Consider the following 23,086-nt stretch of genomic DNA (forward strand, 5'->3'; position numbering starts at 1 on the left):
TTTAAAGGACGAGCAACATGACGAGCTACATGCTTGTTTTCAATTAAGCCTCGTCATTTTTTTTCTTCAGGCGAGTCAACAATATTAATCAATCAAAAATCTGCAGATTAGCTCGGGATGACTTTCAAATGTGATGGAAAGCAATTTTGTTTAGACAAAGGTTCCTGTCGTTTTAAAGAAGTTTTCCACAAACCAAAAGTAGGGGTGTTTATTGGATCATATCCAATATTTTTAAGTCTATCTGATCCGATCTAATTATTAATTGGATGTTGTATTTTTACAACTGATATAATCCAATTAACTTGTCTCAACCGATTTGATCCAATTATCTATTGGATTTTATTGATTTTATCAATTGGAAGTATCACATTGCTTATGTATTTGATTGGAATGGATTCATCCAATATTTTTGAGTATTTATTTAGCTTAATTTGTTCAAAATAATAAAATACCATACCAATACAACATAAATTGTAAGCATAATCTTAAATAAATAAATATATTTGAAAAATATATATACAATTTGATCGATTCGGTATATTGGATTTTTGTATATATCATCCAACAACCGATCCGATACAATCATAGTTGGACATCCAATATTTGGCGCTCGGTTGTAATTAGATTAGATGATTTCTGCACACTCCTAACTAAAAGCTAAAGGCTATTAAGCTTATTGTATTCGTGCTGCTATTCTTCCTCGTGCTGCTTTTTACGAAAACAATAAAAAAATGCGTTTTTAAGAAAAAAATCATAAAAGTGGTAAATTTCTATAAAAGTAGAGTCGGTTGGGTCGTTATAGAAGGCCCATGCACGTGGAGTTTGTGCTGTGTAGATTGAAACTCACTCAACCTCGTTCTGCCAGCTCAGCACCAGTGTGGTCACTCCACGTCACGCTCTTCAAACCAAACCCCTTTAATTTCACACTCACACAACCCCCAAAGATATGAAAACCGAAGCTTTTTTTTTAATTTTTTTTTTCTGGGTTTTTATTTTTTTATTTCAAGAGAGAGAAACAGAAACAAAGACTTTTTTTTCTAGAGAGAGAAGGAGAGAGAAAACAGTTTTATCAGGTACATCAAAAAAATAAATAAAATTAATTTAATTAAAAAAATAAAAAATAAAGAAGGAAGAGAAGAGAGAGACCCATGGAAAATCAACCATAGTTTCTGAATGGAAACCCTAGCCCTAACCCGAATTCGTATGCTCGGATCCTCCATACTCGGCCCCTTTCGGATCCTCCGTTCCTTCTTGTTCTTCGCCGGAGGTTGAGTCGCCGTCGGCTCATTTGGTGGTCTTTGTTTTGCTTGAGAGAGAGAGAGAGAGAGAGGGAGAGAGTGTGTGCTTGGTTTTGTGTTCTGTTCTGTGTGCGTGTGTTATGGGGAGTACGGATTCAGGTACGGCCGAGTTCAGCGTAGGATCGATCGTCTGGGTGCGGAGGAGGAACGGTTCTTGGTGGCCTGGGAAGATAGTTGGGCCTGAGGAGCTTTCAGCTTCGCATCTCACCTCGCCTCGTTCGGGGACTCCGGTCAAACTTCTTGGCAGGGAAGATGCCAGTGTGTATGTCTTTATCCTCTCTTTGTTTAGCTTATTTCTATTTTGAATACCGAACAATTTTGAAGATTTTGTAATGAATGCTTTATTTGGTTTTGTATTTCCTTATCAAATATTAGAACACAAATGAGTTGGAAGAGAGGAGTACTAGCAAGGAGTTTAGTGGTAGAGACTTAATCTTTTTTGTTTGAAAACATTGCCATTATTAGAACTTAAATTGGTGGAAGAACTACTAGTGGGTATTAGTGATTGATATATGAGTTTAGAAACAATCTAGATTAGAAAGAAATAATGAGCGTTAGTGGGTTTTTGTTTATACCATCATGTACAATGAAATTTGTATTACATCTAGTGGGCAGATTAAAATTTGTAGCTCTTCTTGACCCAAATGTATGTTTTTCTTTTGTGGGGATTTTTTGTAAGATATTCTATGTTGTGTATACTTCTCAGGGACTGGTACAATTTAGAGAAATCCAAGCGTGTGAAGTCATTTCGATGTGGGGAGTTTGATGATTGTATTGAAAGGGCAGAGTCCTCACAGGGCATGCCTATAAAGAAAAGAGAGAAGTATGCACGCCGTGAAGATGCTATTCTTCATGCACTTGAACTTGAAAAACAGCAGTCAAAGAAACAAGGAAAGTTAGGTATAGCTTCTGATCGCACGATCAATAAGTCATCTGGTGCGGTCAAAAAGGGGTTAGTTACGACTTCAGAAAGTTTGGGAATTGATAATGTAAAACTTGGAATTCCCAAATCAAATCAGTTTTCTAAGAGAATAGATGTGTCCCATAAGAATGAGACTCTGGGCGGTCTTTTGTCTTCTCAAAAATCCAAAGAGGGAAATCACCTTAGTGGGGAAGAAGATCATTCTGATGTTACACCTCGGATGAGGGGCTTGCAGGACTTTGGGCTCAGGATTGCCTCTTCAAAGACTAAACTTTCACCTTCTGTTGCTTTAAATGGTTCTCGGAAACCGATGGTTGACCATAGTGTTCAAGCTCCCCCTTGTGGCGGTCTTAAAATGGATGCAAGTCACTTGAATGGTAAAAATTCTTTAGACACAAGGAAAAGGTTACATGAGGGGTTGAGTGAGGAATGTTTGGTCAAGCGACGTGACAAGCGCCGACCTCTTGTCCAAGTTTTGCTGAATAGTGCAAAATTAGAAGTCCCTGATTCCATGCAACCTGACAGTGCTACTGTTTCTACTTCTATTTCAGGAGGGGAGCATTTGGGAGTTTCTTGCAGAGCAAAGAGGAGCAGATGTGTGTACTATCCAGCAGAATCTAGTGAATCCTTGGACAATAAAGCAATATCACAAAGTGACGTTGAGATGTCAGATTCCCAGATTGGAGCTTCTTTACATCCCAATTCTTTGACTGAAGAAAACGTTTCTGGTTCTACGGAAGATGAATCAGATTCTTCAGAAACAGGTTCTTCTGAATCTGAGTCTGATTCTTCTGAGACAGAACAAGATATGGATGAAGAAATGGCAGTTTTCTCAGGTTACTTTTCTTTCTGCATCCAATTGTTTGTCTTTTGATAGTAACGATTTATATTGCTTGATGTTTTGCGTTTTCAAAAGGTTGACAATACAGAACACGATATGGTTAACATTTCTTGCATGCTCATCTGACATAATTCCTGCGAATTGTAAGAACATGGTTAATATATAACCTTCAAACAGAGAATAATGCAAATTGTAGCAAAAACTATTCTCCTCTTACACAGTTGCAAGCTTACTTGTTAGTTCTTTAATTGTAGTACTCTTTCAGTAAATTTTCCTTCTTAATTGATTGTATTCTACAATTTATGTTCAAACAATAGGTACAAAATTAGTCTTTGGCTGATCTATTGTGCACATGGAGAATACTATCCCTTGTTCAAATTTCTGTATTCTGAGCCAAAACATCTCTGAATTTGGTACTCTATACAAAAAATATTTGTCTTATTAAGTATGAATTAATTCCAAATCGGTTATTTCATTTATGGCTGAATTAAAATTTCATTTTGGATCTGATCTTGACCATTGAAATGTATATGTTGATAAGTATTATTAAGCTCATTGATATGCTGTGTTCGGCTGGTGCGAGATTTGCCCTTGAGGTTTGCACATGACTTCATCAGTAAAATGTAACTGGAATGGTCATATTGAAATTGGTTGGAAATATGTCCAAAGATATAGACAAGTTTGTCATATTTGTTAGTCATGCATGTTTTCTTACTTTTGATTTGAGCAAATCCATGGTCAATTTGTTTTGAGAAAACAATCTGATGGTCTCTACCAAATTACCAATGTGGAAATATTTTTTGTTTCTTTTTGGTGCTATGTTGGGATTTATAGTTTCTGCGGTGTTCCCATAAATGAGAAATACATATGGAAGTTTCACTATTGTCAGTTTTGTTCCCCATTATATCTTAGTTCTGTATTTTTTTTCCTCTCTACGTCATTTGGGAGTTTTGGCTCACCTTTTATAATGGTTGGGTTGGTTTAATATTCTTTCTCATCAACCTTCTGATACTTGTTTAGATGCTGCTGTACCTATGGAACCAGATGTGAACTCTTTGGGAAGATATGAAGCACAAGAACATGGACGCATGGGATGCGATGAACCGGAGGATATGATGCTTTCTGGTGATGCATCTCACTTTTATACCCGTTATCCTACATCTGCCAACGAATCAGTGTCCAAATGGAAATTGAAAGGAAAAAGGAATATTCGCAATCTTACAAAGAGGTCAATGGATGCTCCTGATGAGAAAGGTTATATTTATGGAGCTTATCCTGAAGATAAGGTAAGAGTTTGGATTCTCAAGTGGGATTTCTTGTTTTCGTAAAACATCGATCTGACGATACTGAAATGACTTATTTTTAGGATTATAGGGCAGAAATGTTTGGACAGGACATTGGATACTCTTCATCAAGAGCTGCTTCCAGAGTTCGAAACAGCGGTGGTCATAACATAACTGACTGGGATGACTGGAGTTGGGATGATCGGCCTTCTTCGAAGGGATATAGGGATATTAAAAAAGAACGCTTTGACCCGCTTTATGATGGTCGTCATCAGTTTGGTGGAAGATCAGGATCAATTTTGATAGAAGTTGATGTAAAAGTCCAAGCAAGATATCAGAAAGAGCCCGTTCCTATTGTTTCTCTGATGAGCAAGCTAAATGGGAAGGCAATCATAGGGCACCCTATTCAAATCGAATCATTAGAAGATGGTTCATCTAGTAATCTCATTTCAGCAATGGATGATTATGGCAACGAGCCAATGGAAAACGACGGAAATACTTCTCTTCCACAAGCATGGAGAACTGCTAGAAGGACAGCCAACGTACGTGTGCCACGTCCTCACTTGTCATCAACTCTCGACGGAGATGAAACTGCATACGATTTTCCCTTCTTAGATCGAGAAAATAAGCCACCACCATACAACAAGAAGGTGAATTTCAGTCATAAGCCGGGCCTCATGAGGAGAATTCCTCTTCAAAACTCGGCTCCTCCGTACGACAGAAAGCACAAAAAGATGCCAAAGAAAACAAGCTCATCATCTAGCCAGAAAACAAGGACGCTATCGTCGATAGCCATTCAACATAACTTCAGCAACAAGCAAATACACGACTTCATCGGTGGTAGCCAAAAGGATGATGGGGTGATGAAACCAGAGTCGTCGTCGTCATCTGGGCTGACAACGGTTGCATGCATACCTGTGAAGTTAGTATTTAGTAGGTTACTCGAGAAGATAAACAGGCCGCCATCGTCAAAGGCAGCTGGGAATGCTGCAGCAGCATTGTTAAATAGTAATGTGGAGAGAAATCCACCATAGATTACTTGTACATTTGTTATATGGGGGAGAACAATAAAATTATACTGCTAGTACTACAATCATTTATTGCTAATTTTTTTCTTTTTTTTAGACAAGAGCAAGCAATTTCTGCAGTTGGTTTTGAATAATGGAATGGAGCAGGCAGCAGTTAGTGAAGTTAGGAAGAAGAAGAAGAAGTCATCATATGTGTACAGAAAAACTCTTTAGAAGGTTCAGAAGGGCAGTGAAATCAGCAGTCAAAGGAAAGAGCTTTAAGAATTTTAGTGAGAAAGAGAGAATTGGATCCAAGTATTTATTAAAGTATCTTGATTTGATTTGTTTGTTTGTTTGTTTTTTCTTTTCTTTTTTTTCAACTGATTAAGACAAAATCATATACAGAAAAACATGGAACAGTGAAATTCATTGTAGATGATGTGTTTTGAATTTGTATTATTACTACTGTTAGATCTTAGTGATTCAGATGTTTTATAATGTTTTTGTAAGTATTGCTAATTTGACTAAAATATGTACTCTAATGATTTTTTAAGAGTTTATATTTTTTGGACTCTGTATTTTGTCCTATTATTTATTTGGATTTTATGTTTTGACAAATTATTTTTTGGATTCTATATTTTATAAAATAGTTAAAATAGAACTTTAAATTCAATTTTGATGAAGAAAAAATTGAATATAAACAACATAGTTTTTAAGTAGAATGATTTTATTTTTGTTCTGAATTGTTAGTTTGGTAAATTATTTGTAATTTTAGTTGAGAAAATATTAACCAAAATCGGAATTAGGGTTCTATTTTAACTATTTTACAAAATATAGAGTTCAAAAAATAATTTATCAAAAAAAATATAAGATCCAAATAAATAATGAGATAAAATACATGTCCAAAAAAATATAAACTCATTCTTTAAAGTCAACTCAAGTTGTAGAAAAAGGCCTATCTATAGGTGGTATATTTTATTTTATTTTTTATTCTTAAATACAGTCACATTATTCCAAAACTGTGTAGATTTTTTTAATGAAAAAAATTACAGATAAATAATATTATCATTGGTGTGTATTCAACATCACTGATTATAACAATACTATTCTTATTTGTCTTTAGTTCCAAATTTCAACACAGACAACAGCAATAGTTTTTTTTAGCACAGTGATTTAATATTTTAAAATGGTTGATAGTTTTAACTCTAAAAATAGAGCATTTATTCCTACACACGATTTTTTGTTTTTTGGGGAAAAAAGTTATATTTTTATTAATTTTTTAATATTTTTTCTTCATTTCTACAATATTTAATATATAGTTTTGTTGTCATATGCAATAATTTTTTAGAACAACAAAAAAGCATATTTTTGGAAAGAGGGGTGCTAAAAAGACTTTATATTATATTTTTTTTGTGTACTCTCTTTACTTTTTTAATTTAGTGACATCTGTCATCTCAAAAGTATCTATTTTTATATAATAAATGTTCATAATATTTTAACTTTATTATAATTAAATAACAACTCACTTCTTTATTTTTTTTAAGGAACTCATTTTTTTTTATATAATTCTCAAATCTGAAAATAATTCATATTATTTTTTATTTGCTCTCAAATTCATTTATAATTACTATATATATAACATATAACAAAAGAAAATGAGTTCAATCTTAAAATGTATATATTTATTAAAAATAACTCAATGTTTATATGTATACATAAATAAAATAAAAAAAGAACTAACAAGAAGAAGTTGAGTACATTTACTAACTCAACAATATAATTTTTTTTATATGAATATAAATAAAGATATATACACACACATAACTATACTTATTTCTTTTATATTATTTGTTTATCTTTAGAGAATTATAAAAAAAGAAGTGATTACCTTAAAAAAAATCAAATAAAAAAGTGAGTTAGAATATGCATAGCAGTAATAAAGTTAAAATATTATTACTATTTATTATATAAAAATAGACACTCTTTAAAAAATAACACATGTCACTATATTAAAAAAAAATTAATATAAAGTCTCCTTAACCCTCCTTGGAAAAATTATTTTTGAAAAAGATGGATTTTATTAACAAACATCCTGCACCAGTACATCCATCACACTAGAGGCAATATCCTCTTTAAACATCATACGATCAGCAACAATAAGCGATGCTCGTAAAAGAGCATGGGCAGCCCTATTAGCAGAACGCTTAATAAACAAAACAGAGACATTTTGACACTCCTTCAGCAGAGATTTACATTCATCAACAATGTTACCAAAGTAAGAAACTATAGAGATAGAACTCCTTATTGCTTGAACAACCAACAAGCTATCTGTCTCAATGATCACGTGAGTCCAGCTTCTCTGTTTTAGCCAGCTCAACGCCTCATGAACGCCCATAGCCTCGGCTACTTCTGGAAGAACATCTCCCATGCGACACCTGGAAAAGGCTTCAATCAGACCTCCCTCATGGTCTCGGGCTAACCCAGCAAAGCAAAAAGAAGAAGACTCCCTAAATATGGAGGCATCAACATTAATTTTCAAATGACCCACAGCTGGTTTCCTCCACGACACCATTCCATCCTCAGCATCTAAAAAAGATGGCGCTGGCACATCAGATTTCTCCTGGGCTTTAAGCCAATTTCGAAGTGTAACGTCCGCCATGAGGAGCACCCCGTACACCGAACTTTTCTTCTGCCTCCAAACCCATTCATTTCTGCGATTCCAGACCGCCCAACACAGCATAAACACCTTCTCTATCTGCTCACCTGCCAGCCCATTGATGCAATTCTTCAACCAGGTTGTGAACGTTTCCGCCTCATGACCCAACGAGCCAAAACCCAGAGTAGCCCAGCAAGGCCGAACACTACGACACCCAACCAAGCAGTGGATAATAGATTCATTGTCAGATTCGCATAGGGGGCAAAGGAGATCGATGTTCACGTGTCTCAATCGGAGCTGAACCTTGGTGGGAAGACATCCAGAGGCAGCTCTCCAAACCAAATGCCTAACCTTAGGAGGGACCCTTACTTTCCAAATGATCTTCCAAAAATCCCTTTCCAAATTTGTAGCCTCCCCAAATTTAAGCAGCTGAATATGTTTATAACAGCTTTTCACCGAGAACAAACCCGACTCTCAAGAGACCAGTACCAATTGTCGACTGGATGAGAATCACTAAGAGGAATGCTGAGGATGCACTTCACGTCCCTTTCGTTAAATAACTCCCTCACCAGATCCAAATCCCACTCTAGATGGTCAGTTTGTAGCAAAGAGGACACCTTGGCCGAAACCAAAGCGGGATGAGAGGAAGAGACACACGGATTATCTTTGCAAGGCAGCCAAGGTTCACGTAATATAATGATACAAGACCCATTACCCACACGCCACCTAGCACCTGCTTTGACCAAAGACTTTGCTTCAAAAATACTTCTCCAAATGTAACTTGGGTTCGACCCCAACTCCGCATTCAAGAAGTCTCCAGATTTGTAATACCAAGCTTTAAATACACGGCCAACTAATGAATTTGGTCTACCTCCTTGGAAAAATTATTAAAACCATAAAAATAAGTGAAAATTACATATTATATGGGAATTTTAATAGATTGTGCAAAAATATGGCTTTTTTTCAAGAAAAGTTAATCTATGGCTTTTTTTGTTTTAATTTCACTTTTATGGGTTTAGTTTCCCATATTTTTGTAATAAAAGTTTGTTTATGCCATATTTTCACTCTTAATCAAGTTTTATGAATTTGGAAGGGTATGTTTGTAATTTGATTATATTTTTTAGCTTATTTGATTATTTTTTTATATTAATTTTATATAACTATTTTTATATTAAATTTTTCCATGGTTGTTTTGCAATTTTTTTTTTGTAATATGAATTGTGTTTATTATTTTATTTTATTTATTGTAAATATTTTTTTTCCTTTTTTTTAGGTTGTACATTTTTTTTTCAAATTCTGGGTAGGGTAACCAGTTACTTGATTGATCTTAAAAAAAAATCTTTGAGCTAGGTTAAATAACATGCACCAGGAGGGTAACCAGTTATTCTGAGATGGGTAACTTTCTGCCATAAGAGAGGTAACCAGTTACCTAAGAGGGGTGACGAGTTACTTATATTAAATATGAAAAGAAACATCAAATTTGAAGGAAAAAAATGAAAGAACACTTCATTAAAAAAGGAAGAATAAGTAACTATGATTTTAGTAACATAAGTAACTAGTTACCATAAAGAAACTATAAATATACACACACCAGAACGTGAAAGTAACCAGTTACCCTCATAAATATACACACAAAGAATGTGAAGGTAACCAGTTACCCCTTCACGTTTTCAAATTTTTATTAGTTTTCTTTCCAAAATTTGGTATTCCTATAAGTGTTACAGTAAAAAGAAAATGCTGAAAAAATTTAATTGAATTTTTTTTACATATAGTGGAAAAACTATAAAAAAAATTACAATAATAAAAGATAATAAATAAATAAAAAATAATAGAATAATTATGTAATGTTAAATAATATGTGTGAAAAAAAAAAGAAATAGAATGAGAAAAGAATAAGTACAAAAATGAAAAAAAAATATGAAAAAAAAATAAAAGAAATGATGAATGAAAAAAAAAATAGATGAATAAATAAGAATGAAAAGAAGAAGAAGAAAAATAATGGAAAATTGAAAAGAAAAAAAATATGAATGAAAAAATTGGTAGAAAAAAATGAAAAAAAAATAGAAGAAGAAAAAAAAGCTCATATGTGTGAAAAAAGAAAAAAAAATTAAAGGAGAAAATAATAAATACAAAAATAAAGAAAAAATAAAATGAAAAAAAAAACTAAAAAAATATGAAAAAAAAACAATACAAATGAAAGAAAAAAATAGATAAATGAATAAAAATGAAAAAAAAAATAGTACCCCTCCTTTTGCTCATTTGTTTTGATTAATTTTGATTTCCAATATGGGATTAGTTTTCCCATAAACTAAGTTTTCTTAATTAAATTTTCCCATACAAATTAAAGAAAGTTAAACTCCCATATTTTTGCACATTGATGGCTAAAAAGCCATATTTTTTAAAAATCCCCTAAAAATAATTAATTTTTTAAAATAAAAATTAGCATTTAATGGCATCGGCTGCCAGATCTAAAGTGCTGTCCATATTAACAGAATTGGGCTTGAGATAAATATTGGGCCTGTAATAAATAAGGCCCAATGAGGATGGAGTCAAGCCCAAGCCCAAGCCCAAGCCCAACCCATTCCAACTGTACTGTGAAAAAGAACAATAGAGAGAGGGAGAGGCCTGTCGGAAGCTGATCGAGACTCACGGGAAGAGAGAGAACCAGTTGAAGAACAAGAGACTCGGGTTAGCTCTCTCTCTCTCTCTCTCTCTCTCTCTCTCTCTATATATATATATATATATGCATATATATAAATATACTCAATACGATACCACTTTCTTGTGTTTGGTTGCTGAGAAAGAAACAGAAAATTTTCAAGCCATCGCATTCTTTTTCTTTCGAAATCTTCCTATATTGAACTGATTAAGAGGAATAGAGTAGAAATAGGCTTCACTATTATCACAACCTGTTTCTTTTATTCGAGATGAACTGGGCGAGGAGTTGGCGTTGCCTTACGAAGAAGCTCCATAAGTCCACGCCAGAGGTTTCGAAAATCAGTTCATCAAGATATTACCATCGCGTGGGGTTTCAAGAAAGGTTGATCCTACCGAGAAATCCCTTTTCGGGATTTGGGTCGAATTCGAAACATGGCTCTTTGATTCCGTCTCGCCATTTTGGGAAGAATGCTGGAAATGATATCCACATAGGCAGAGATTTTCTTGCACAGCTCTGGGTTGCAGATGGGAAAATGAATAAGAAAACTAGAAAAGTGGTTTATGGACATTGTGGTTCACCTTCACCACCGCCAGTGTATGAAGATCGATTGTTTTCTTCAGAGGCATATGTTCCTGAATTTAAGCAGGGCAAGAAAGCTGTGTCAGTGCCATTTCCTGGTCTATCAGAATATTTGAGACCTGAAACTCCAGAAGAGGTAATTTTTTTAATTCTTTTATAACAAGTTTTATAATAAAGTATCTTTTGGATTGAAACTTGAAAGTGATAGCTTTACTTATATATGACTCTCCAGAAATACCTTCCTTGAAGATTTTATTGTCTTGTAAGTTTGTTATAGTTTTGATTAGGAATCCCATAAAAGATAGAAGCAAAAGAAGTAGGAGACAATTGAATTCCACATATTGCACTTGTTAGTGAATTTACCATATACTTGATCCATGACATATTCTTCCTTGTTTGATTAATATTGAAACTTCAACCTTGATTGAATTTGGTAGGTCCAGGTGGAACCTCTTCTTGCCAGATCAAATTTGCTTATTACTAGGGATATAGAGTGGGCAAATCTTGTCCTTGGTTTTGAGCAGGTAATTTATTTTTATTTTAATGCTCTTATTTGATTGCATATTCTGACTCAGTACGAAGGATGTAATCATGTTTTGTGGTTTCCTTTGAAGCTCACATCCATACATTCCCTTTCTAAAATCATTTCATAGTTCCTAGCTATATCTCTCTTACATATTACATTTGATGGTTTTGCAGGAAAATCGGTATGCTATTGTGGATGTGTGCTATCCCCAATCAGTGAGTGTTTATTTCTTTTACATTTAACTGTCCTGAGTTCTTAGACACAGTTTTGAGCTTCAAAAGAATAAGTAGTTAGTATTTTGTCCAAATTATTTTTGAAGTTTCTAATACTTATGGTCGATCTGCAGCCAGTAGGTTTAATTCGTGAACAAAGTAATGTCCTTGCTAGACAGGTAAATATCATAAACTTTTTTTTATTCGCATAAAGATGTTGATACTCTTTTTTGTTGATATGAGTAGTTTTTTGATAGTGATGATAGTATACTTTATAGACTTGTTCTTTTTTGTTGAATTAGCTATTGTGATTTGTGTCAAGTTGCAGATTTGTTTTCTTACATATCAAGTTCTATATATTGTGATTGTGTTAAGTAACTTAAAGGAAGTCCTGTTTGCTTAACTAAACATTCCCCTCTGCTCTTTTTCTTTTTTTCATACTTCACGTTGACCCTAACTGCAATGACATCCTCAATACATAGGAGTTACGTGATTTGATCCATGTTTTGACTTTTGTTCAGTCAATATTCATGGTGATGTATGCATCTTTGATCTGTACAAAATGTGCTGTTCATTTTATCTTCTTTTCTTTCAGTTCCGATGCATCCATCTTTAATATCTAAGTATCTAATGCATATATTTCATTTTGAAGTTTCTTCGCTTGAGGCGCCCTTTTGTTGCTCTTGTAACTGATGCAGAGGGTAATGAGCTTTTCAGGGTGAGTGTTTTTTTTTTATTTTAATATTTGAGTGTCAAGTTTCTTGGTACTCTCTTTCGTTTTCTAATATCATATATATTTTTTATATAGATTTTGTCATTGTATTTTGATTTATTTTGTATACAATGCATTAGGTACGTAGGCCGTTTTGGTGGATAAACAGCTCAATTTATGCAGAGGTCAATGGAAAGGTAAGCCTATCCGTTAATGGTTCTTCTTACCTGTACTATATGAGATATTCCAGTGTATTGCAGTATGATCGCTGATACAATCACCTATCTGATAATTTATAGGAAGTTGGGGTGGTTCACAGGCGATGGCATCTATGGAGGAGGATTTATGATTTGTACCTGGGGTAATTCTCACTTTCCTACCCTTTTTTTCTCTATCTTTTTGAGAGACTTGAATCTGAAGCCACTTAATTAAGAATATGATACACCGTTAGGAGGGGTAAAGAGGGAATTGATAGAATATATAGGTAATTAAACTGATGTAGTATTAGATGAATCGGGATAGAGTAGTATATATATGGAAGAGGGGAGAATTAGAGGGTCATGAATTGTGTGATCGTATTTTGAGAGCTTTTTCTATGTGGGAGAGTGCCAAGACTCTCAAATTCTTGGCCGGTCACATTATTTCTCTCTCTCTCTCTCCTCTTTGATTTCCAATAATATCAGTTCTATTCTACATGTTTACCATTTCTATCATATTTTCTATATCTGGGGCCTATCAGAATAGGGCCTTACACTCTGCAGTTCTTATCATTTCAATATAGTTATATATAAAAAACAAGTCATTAGTGATTGAGTTTAAGTTCTTTAATTCATTGCACCTTTCTTCCAATCTCCCATTGAAACATAACCATCAATTGTTTTGTAGGAACAAGCAGTTTGCAGTGGTTGAAAACCCTGGCTTCTGGAATTGGACATTCACTTTGAAGGACATTAATGGCAATGTGCTCGCTGAGATAGATCGTGACTGGAGAGGTTTCGGCTTTGAGGTGAGGTTTTCTCACTTTCAGTTTCATCACATGATTTTCTATCATTGTTTTTATCTTGAGTACAAATTAAAAATATATGTACAGCTTTTTACTGATGCTGGTCAATACGTGATTCGCTTTGGAAGTACTGATCCAAGCTCCAAGCATGGAGCTGCTGAAGCGGTAGGTTGCATACCAATGAATATTTCGTTTCCTACCAATGCCTTTAGTTGTTTTATTCAGTCTTCACAGTTGGTGTTCCGGCTGCAGGTTCAAGATTTGGAAGTGTTCCGTCCACTGAGTTTATCGGAGAGAGCTGTGGCTGTTGCTCTTGCTATATCATTAGACAATGACTATTTCTCAAGGCATGGTGGCTGGTAAGCTAAACAAACACTACTACTTAATCTTTACACAGCTTATTGCCTGCCTGGTGTGCATATATGTTTGGGTATTTTCTTCTGTTTTCTGCTCCCATTTTGTTTTTCTGTTTGTTCTTCAGGGGATTGCCTTTGATAGCGGTTGGCGAGTAGATTACGGTTTTGTTGATTGTTGTACAGTTGAGAATCTATTTGCTTATTCATCGAATCAGTCGAGTCCTGAACTGTTCATACGCTCCTCCTCTTCCCTAAGGATGTTTTGCTTTTTTTCTTTTGGTTGACATATGTGACACTCTCAATTTGATACAAACCTTGACAATTAAGGAGACTCTATATTTGGCCATTGTTGTATTGTTGAGCAATATAGAAATGAAGCAAATGATTGTTAAACAAACAAAAAAAAAACTTTTACTTGTGTTGTGATTTGTGAGGACCTCTTTCTCTTTGATTGTACTGCAAAAATGCCCCAGTACATTTCACAAAATTATAATACCCCAATACATTTCACAAAACAAAACAAGAAAACAATCATTACAGCTTATTGGATTCCAAAAAGAAAAAAAAACAGAACAAACTAACAGAAAATAAATCAAAATCTTGAACAAAAAGAGTGATGAGTCTTTGGCCATAAGGCAAATAAGAAAATGAACAAAGTTATATCTTATTACTAAAGCCATAAAACATGATTGAGCCTTCTAATTTTGCAGCTTGTACCTTACTCTGATAAAGCAATCCTCAATCTTGTACCACATGTACTCGTTGAAGAACCAAGAGTAAGCACGTCTCCAAAAACCACAGGCCAACATAGGACCAATGACACCTGCAAAGCCAACTCCAAATCCGACCACTATGCCTAATCGAAACCAGTATTTCTCTTCTTCATCTTCAGTACTTGCATCCTTAGGTGTTATTTCACGATCTTCTCTGCACTTTTTCAGGAGTGGAAGTCCACAAAGTTGGTTTCTAATATAGCAAGAAGCATCCATGCTCTGAAGTTGGGTGCTTGTGGGAATTTCTCCTGAAAAGTTGTTGTATGACAAGTTTAAGTGATTCAAGAAAGTTAAACTTGACAAACTTTGGAGGAATAACACCAGACAGTTGGTTCATCGAGAGGTCAAGAGATTCCAACATAGCCATATCTTTTATTTGATTAGGAATGCTTCCTTTGAGAGAGTTTCTTGACAGATTCAAAGATTGTAATGCATGGAGATTTGTGAGTTATATTGGGAAGTCTCCTGATAAATTGTTATTTGAAAGATCTATGCTAGCCACCAATGATAGGATGGTGTTGTATTGATCTTCCATTCCTTTAGTGATAACTCTACAAAATAGAGTTATTTTACCACTTTTTATGTGCTACTTGTTGCTTAATTCTTGAGTTTTTAAGTAATTTATTAAGTTTTTGAGTAATTTTGAATTTATTAGGTTTATTTTAATTTTATAGATTTTTATGTGTTTTTATAGTTATTTTGTTGTAAATTGTTGTAGTTAATTAATTGAATTATTGTTGTTTAATTTAAGGTAAAAATGTGTTTTATTGAAACTAAATATTAAATTAAATTGAGTTTTAATTAATATTTTCAATAAATTAATATGATTTATTTTATAAGTGAAAATATTTTATCATGACTTAATTTATATTTATTTTATAGGAATGATGTTGTTTTTTAGCTCTTGAAAGCAAGAAATTGGTAGTTTTGAAAAGAAATAAAAGATAAGGAAAAGTTGGCATTTAGCTTCAATTGGACCCAAGCCCAATTTCTCCTTCCCAGCAAGCAACTCCACGTATCAGCCATGGTTCCTCTTCAATTCAGCATCACCCTAGTCACATATCACACTTCAGTCCACGCCTGCCTCAGCTGAAGCCTTCACCTCAAGCACCAAGCCACCTTCAGCAATTAAACCCACCAGCCGCCTGAACACAAGCCAAAGCAGCCCCTTCATTTATCTTGAGCCCATAAATTGTCCAAAAGCACATTTGTCCCGTATGACAAAAATACCACTTTTTACCTCACTTTCTACACATTTTACCCCAAAACATCATAATTACACCCTATAATTTATCCCTATTTACCATATTATAATTAATTAAATTAATTTAATAATTTAATTAATTTAAATTGATTATTTTAATATCTCATTTTGGCTATAAATATGGAGTTTTGAAGACCATTTAGGGTGTCCAATTTTGGAGAGAAGTTACTATACCAAATTCTACACATTTCAAAACCTCTCTATTCTCTTCTTCTTCTTCTTCTTTTTGGTTATTTTCTATGTATTTTTAGAGGAAATTTTGGGGGTTTCTCCTCCAAATTTTCCTATTTATGTTTGTAATTTTTAGTTTGTATTTGCTATTCTAGTTATGTGTTTCTAATCTTTTTAAGATTATTAAGGTGATGAAGAAACAATGTGTAACTAGATAGTGTTTATTTTGTATCTTGATTTCTCATTTTGTGCAACAAAGTTTATGGAATTTTCTTCTTCAAATATCTTATTTCATCTTAAATATCATGTATTTTGGATTGTTAGCACATATTTAAACTTTGTTCTTCATTAGTGCAAATACATAATATTTTTTGTGTAAGATGTGTCATTAAATTGAACACATCCATGCTTAGAACAAAAATATTATGTTTTGCCTTATAAATAATGTTCATTGATTTATTTGTTATTTCATTAGATTGATTTATACTAAATGCTTTGAAATTATAATTTTAAAAAGTGAAGAAAAATCCTATCTTTTTAGAAATAATTTGTGCTTAAAATTATAAATATATTTAGAAAATGATAGTTTGATTTATTTTAACTATCACTAAAACTTGGGAATCAATGTATTTATAAATATTATTGAACTTATATTTTGTGGATTCTAATCCTTAATAATCTTATTTTACCATCTTGTTTACAATTATTAATTTAGTAATATATATTGTCTTTAATTTCTATATTATTGTCTTTTATTTTATTTTTATTATATAAAAATATCATTAATCTTTGGAACTAGGTTAGAATTTATTACTTTTGGTTTAAAATAGTTTTCTCTTTTCAATTTTAGACATTTCCTTTGGGTTCGACATCCTTGCTTACACGATCACTATTCTTTATGAACGATTCGTGCGCTTGCGATTTATAAATTTTTAAACATACCCGTTTTGGGTCCATCAAGTTTTTGGTGCCGTTGCCGGGGAGTTGCAAGAGAAAATAAACAAAATTTATCTCAAGGTTAGTAAATTTTTCTACTAGTTATTTTAATTTTTGCACTTAAAAAAAAAACTAAAAAAATATATATCTATAAAAACTAAAAAAAAAAAAAGATAAAAAGAAAATTTGGGACGGTTCTACCACCCATAAAAAAAAATACTTATATTTCTATATTTATTGTTTTTTTTTTAGTTGACGACACTTGTGCCTCCTATCTATCCTTTTAATTTTTATAGTTGATGGCACTTGTGCCTCCTAATTTTGTTATAATTTTGCTTATTTATCTAGTTGTAATTTTTCATTTTACTTAATTTCCGCAAGTTACTAGTTGATGGCAATTTTCCCTCCTAGTATTTTATCTTATGTTTTAGTTGATGGCACTTGTGCCTCCTAATTTTTACCTTATTTTTGTTATGGTTGATGGCATGCTATGCCTCCCTACTCTTGCTTAAATTTGGATAGTCTTATTTAATTTTGTCTTATTTCTCTTTATCCTTTATCATTTTATTGTGAAAAAAAAAATATACTTGAAAAGAAAACTTGAAAAAATATATATATTCTTGAAAAAAAAAAAAAACTTAAATCTTGTCCTAACTCTTGTTTTCATTTCTTAACATTGTTTTTATTCTCTTAATTTTTATTTTCTTGTTCTTTTTTTTTCCCTTAATTGTCATCTTTAAAAAAAAAATTAATAATTTAGTTTGTCATTTAGTTTCTTCCATATGGATCATTTTAATTATAGTTGGAATTCTGAGTACAACTATTATGAGCATTCAAATTTAAATTATGGAGAAACTAATAATATGTATGATATGCATGAATCATTTGATATCCCATTTGCCCCCACCTATAATCCAAATTTTTCATGGAGTCATACCCAATCTCCAATAGGGCATGAATTCAACATGCATAATCAAAGTCATGCCCAATCCGACCTATCATATCCCATTGAACAAGAAACGAGCCCATCTTTAGAGGATACCCTACAACAGTTCATGCAATCAACCTACCAAATCTTACTAGCCCAGTCTCAGTCAATCTCAAAAATTGAAACAATAGTAGGACAACTTGCAACTGTTATAGAGTCGGAAAAACAAATTTATCCCAACCAACTCATTCCCAATCCAAATAGTCAAATTCAAAGTGACAAAGAGAATGAGGTAGTTGAAGAACTTGTAATATGCATCCAACCCCCTAATGAACCAAAAGAGTTTGATGAAATAATTTTAGAGGCTCATAAGGAAAATGAAAAAGATATAATTATATTTCAAGAGCCCAAAATTGAACAAATTTGTTTATTTACTCAAAATGAAAAGGAGTCTAATATAGATATGCAATTTTCTTATTTTATTGATATTCCATTAAAATTGCATATTTCTAATTTTCTTGTAGGTGTGATGTTATCAATTATTATTTATGACATTTGCACCAAAGTCATAACTCACCCTACTAATGAAATTTTACACCATCGATTGGGTGTAGGTTAAAAGAAAAAAAAAATTATAGTCGAGTTAAAGACTATAAACTAAAGCGCTTTGTGGGAGGCAACCCATACTTTAATGTTTCATTTTATATTTCACTTTTTGTTGTGTGTTTTTTGTTTCATGTTTTTCAAAAAGCTTGAAGGAAAATTCTTGCCCAAAAAGAAAAGAAGAGAAGAAAACAAAGGAGCCAAATCAATGAAGCATTCCTCAAAGGGAGTAGTTCTTAATCTTTTCTATTTTATTAAACATTGAGGACAATGTTCCATTTAAGTTTGGGGGTAGTGTGCATGTATTTTTCTTTGTGTTTATGCATGTTTTTCATTTGTTGTAAAATTCAAAAAAAAAAAATTATTAGTGTTTTCTTTTTGTTTTTATGTGATTTTCATTTGTTATATAATGTTAAAAAAAAAAATTCTTTGTTTTGTTTGGAAAAAAAAAAATATTGGTGATTTTCATTTTCTAATTATAAATTGAAATTGTTATTAGTTCTTAGAAAAATATAAATAATTATTAAGCTTTACTTTTAATTTCTAAGTTAGTTTTGTTTAAATATATATATTATTCATAATACGACACTTTTCTATTCTATTCGAATTTGTGATATTTTGATAAAGTTTATTTAAACATTAAATTCTTTAAATCTCTAAAAAAAAAAATTTGAAAAATCTTAGAATTTGCTTGATTATCTCTTGAGATTTAATTTATTTTTGTTTGCAAAAGCTTGTTTAAATGTTCACATGATGATTTGATATTTTTTGTGTTTATATGTTAAATATATATTTTGGAAAACAATTTTAACTTTTCAAATTAATTACATAAGCTTTACTTTTATTTGTGATTTTCTTTGAACTATTTCCATTATCTAAATCATTTCTTTAATTCCTCAAGGGAAATGAAGACATATGATTAAAAATCTAAAAAGAAATTGGTAACTACAAATTGGGCTATCTTCGAAAACGACAATACACCAATAAACTTAACCGAAAGATAAAATACCAATTAGCGGCCAAATACATACAAACAACTATTCTAACTTCAAGGTTACCAAGAAACAATACAACCAATAGTACAAAATAAAGTAGAGAAGGCTAAACAAAGTGAGTAGAAGGAAAACAAACATAGCCCTATCTTATTACAAAAGCCTTTAAACCATCTTATTACAAAAGCCTTTAAACCACGATTGACCTAAATAATATTAAAACATGTACTTTATTTTGATACAGTAATCCACAAACTTGTACCACACATATTCTTCAAAAAACCAAAAGTATGCACGCCTCCAAAATCCACAAACCAGCAACGGACCAATGACACCTACAAAGCTCACTCCAAACCCCATTCCTATGCCCAATCGGAACCAGTATTCATCATCTTTTCTTTCTCCATCTTCACTACTTGCATCTCTATTCAATGTCAGATGATCCTCTCTACACTTTATGAGGAGTGGTGGTCCACACAATTTGTTGCCAATAAAGCCGGAAGCATCCATGGTTTGCAGTTGGGTGCTTGTTGGAATTTCTCCTGACAAGTTGTTATATGACAAGTTCAAGAAACTCAAGAATTTTAAGCTTGACATACCTGAAGGAATGTGACCGGACAATCGGTTTCTTGAGAGATCAAGAGATTCCAACTCTGCCATACTGCCAATCTTCTTTGGAATGCTCCCACTCAAATAGTTTCCTGACAAATTCAGCGAGAGTAATGCTTGGAGACTTGTAAGTTCTTCTGGGATTTCTCCTGATAATTTGTTGTCTGAAAGGTCTAAGGCACTTAAGAGATATAAGATGCTGTCGTACTGGTTTTCCCTTCCTTTAATTACAAGATTTGCATTCTCTCTAGACCATTGAATAGTGGTGCCAAAGACAAAGCTAGGCAACATTGATTGATTCAAACTAGAGGTCATAGCCGTTAAATTTTTAAAACATTTTGGTACGATTCCTGTCAAATTGTTGTTGCTAGCATCCAATACTTGAAGTGAAGAAAGTTTGCATAGCTCAACTGGAATATGATCTGTCAAGTTGTTTGAACGAAGCACAAGAAAGCGCAGCATTGGAAGACTTCCGATCCATCTTGGTATAGTTCCCACCAACTTATTAAAACTAAGGTCAAGAACCCTTAAAGCTGAACAATTCTTAAGAGGCTCTGGTATTTCTCCAATGAGGCTATTATTGTGAATATGCAATGACCGTAACTCATGTAAAGATCCAATAGAGCTTGGAATTTTCCCAGTGAGATTATTGTTATCCAAGTCTATCATCAATAAACTTGGCCAATACATCCAACAGTTGGGAATCTTTCCTGATAAAAGATTATTTTCGAGATATAGAGCCATAACTTCTCTTGCTTGAGTTTTTCGATAACAAAGGAAGTTAGAAATGCTACCAGCCAAATAGTTATTTGAAAGATCTAGTATACCGCCAACTGGGATATGAGGTAATGAACCTGTCAACTTGTTGTAGCTCAAGTTTAAGTTATAAGAACCGTCTTTTGGAAATTCAGGAATTTCTCCATACATTTGGTTTTCGGACAAGTCAATAGAAAGACAACCATATTTATTATAGGAAGAAAAATTCCATAACCAACTAGGAATGGCATCTGAAATTCCAGTGCTGGACATGTCTATTTCAGAAATATTTTTTTGTGATTTTAGCCATACAGGAAAATGAGGACCCAAGTTCCAATTTCTTAGTTCCATGGAGTCAAGAGAAAAGGGAGGAGTCCAGTATGAACTTACTTTCATAGTCAAATTATTTTCAGAAGCATGTATTTCAATGAGCTTTGTGAGGTTGGCAAAATGAACTTCAGACACATCACCTTCGAAATTGTTTGATGCAATATCAAGAATTTCTAAGTTTGAGAGAGATCCAAGACTGATTGGAAGTGGTCCACTTAATTGATTATCGGAAATAACGAGAGATTTTAACTTTGAGAGAGAAACCAAGCATTCTGGAATAGAGCCATTGAAATTGTTTTCGGAAATATCTAATGACTTTATGGATCGTAAGTTTTGACATATTGACATTGGAATGGGACCAGAAACATTATTATGAATGAGAGAAAGATCAACTAAATTCTCGAAAACTCCTATTTCATCTGAGATTTCTCCAGTAAAGGAATCAAACAAATTTCCATCCAAATGCAAGGACTTTAGCTTTTTTACAAGGCAACTCGACAACAAGCTTTCAAATACCATTGAGACTCTACCTTTGTATCTATTGTATGACAAATCAATTGCCTCCAAATTGCAAAGTTCAAATTTGCTACGTCACTTGAAATAGTGCCCTGCAACTTATTACCACGTAGATATGGATTTTAATTATTCATTATTTTTAAATAATTATCATTATAAAATTTCTCAAAATCATCTTATTTTAATTTTTTAATTATTTATTTTATTTTATTTAAGTTTAAATGTTTACAAACTACTGTTAAATATAATAATATTCTGTTAAATATAAGAATATTTCGTTAAAATTAACATTAAAAAAAATAAAAAACTGTTAAAACAAAAAATTTCCGTTATCTACACATTTATTATATAGAAGAGATACGCAATAGATGTTAAAAATATATTGGGTATATGTGACGTTAAACCAGTTAAGCATATTTTTCTAATTAATTATGCTTTGTTATTAATTATGTGATGATAAACCAGTTAAGCATATTTTTCTAATTAATTAATTTCCATTATCTACACACTTATTAATATTGATATCAATTATTGAGAAGGGAAATTGAATCATCACGTCACTTATTTCTACTTAATTAATTAAATTCAGTTTATTTAATCATACCAAGATTAAGAGTGTTTTAGTTTCTATGATCTTAACTTGTATCAAAATAACTTAATTCAATAATTATAATTGACCTGCTGCAAAAAAATAATTATAATTAATCAACACTTAATAAATTATACATAATAAAAAATAATTAGTTTCTATGATTTTTTTTTTTCTTTTAAATGTTATGGAGTAGTTGTACGAAAACATTCAAACATGCTTTTGATAAATTATACATAATCATATATATTATAAAGATTGACAATCACAAAAGGCTATAGAGATTGATACAACTATCAAGTGTTCAATAAAATTAAAAAAGTAGTGATATATGGATAATTTAGAGTCTAGTATTATTCTACCCTACTTTACATGTTTGGTTATGTATTATTTTCCTACTTTGTCTTTACTATCAAATCAATTGTTTTTTATAAATACATCTACCTATCACTAATTAATGAGATTATTAAAAGACTTTTACTTCTTAATAGATACTCTCACAACAAAGTCATCACCCCAACATCTACTATTAATTATACATAGAGAGCCATTAACGTGTATAATC

The 23,086-nt window shown here is 32.4% G+C and overlaps 3 protein-coding genes across 6 annotated transcripts; 2 read left to right on the forward strand and 1 right to left on the reverse strand.

Moving 5' to 3' along the window:
* Positions 1-988: 988 nt before the first annotated feature.
* LOC133834276 (uncharacterized protein At1g51745) lies at positions 989-5,829 on the forward strand. Of its 2 annotated transcripts, XM_062263836.1 has the most exons (5): positions 992-1,560; positions 2,005-2,597; positions 2,772-3,056; positions 4,082-4,347; positions 4,428-5,829. In XM_062263836.1, the coding sequence occupies exons 1-5, from the start codon at positions 1,379-1,381 to the stop codon at positions 5,376-5,378; spliced, it is 2,277 nt and encodes a 758-aa protein (XP_062119820.1). In that variant the 5' UTR covers positions 992-1,378; the 3' UTR covers positions 5,379-5,829. The 2 variants fall into 2 exon arrangements, with proteins under 2 accessions (XP_062119819.1, XP_062119820.1); XM_062263835.1 differs by having other exon boundaries at positions 989-1,560; positions 2,005-3,056.
* Positions 5,830-10,714: 4,885 nt separating this feature from the next.
* On the forward strand, positions 10,715-15,467 carry LOC133834277 (altered inheritance rate of mitochondria protein 25-like). 3 transcript variants are annotated; one of them, XR_009893326.1, is made up of 12 exons: positions 10,715-11,381; positions 11,683-11,769; positions 11,945-11,986; positions 12,118-12,162; positions 12,636-12,701; positions 12,836-12,892; positions 12,995-13,056; positions 13,581-13,701; positions 13,786-13,863; positions 13,951-14,057; positions 14,765-14,923; positions 14,996-15,467. XR_009893326.1 is itself a non-coding variant. In XM_062263837.1 (11 exons), exons 1-11 carry the CDS (start codon positions 10,935-10,937, stop codon positions 14,832-14,834), a joined length of 1,182 nt encoding a protein of 393 aa, XP_062119821.1. In that variant the 5' UTR covers positions 10,715-10,934; the 3' UTR covers positions 14,835-15,467. The 3 variants fall into 3 exon arrangements, 2 of the variants coding, with proteins under 2 accessions (XP_062119821.1, XP_062119822.1); XM_062263837.1 differs by having other exon boundaries at positions 14,765-15,467; XM_062263838.1 differs by lacking the exons at positions 14,765-14,923; positions 14,996-15,467 and adding an exon at positions 14,180-14,400 and having other exon boundaries at positions 10,717-11,381.
* Positions 15,468-19,937: 4,470 nt separating this feature from the next.
* LOC133777954 (receptor-like protein EIX2) lies at positions 19,938-21,935 on the reverse strand. The gene has a single exon (XM_062217719.1). It carries the CDS (start codon positions 21,933-21,935, stop codon positions 19,938-19,940), a length of 1,998 nt encoding a protein of 665 aa, XP_062073703.1.
* Positions 21,936-23,086: the final 1,151 nt, after the last annotated feature.

Source organism: Humulus lupulus, chromosome 5 (assembly GCF_963169125.1).
Source record: "Humulus lupulus chromosome 5, drHumLupu1.1, whole genome shotgun sequence".
In the NCBI taxonomy this organism is placed as follows: domain Eukaryota; kingdom Viridiplantae; phylum Streptophyta; class Magnoliopsida; order Rosales; family Cannabaceae; genus Humulus; species Humulus lupulus.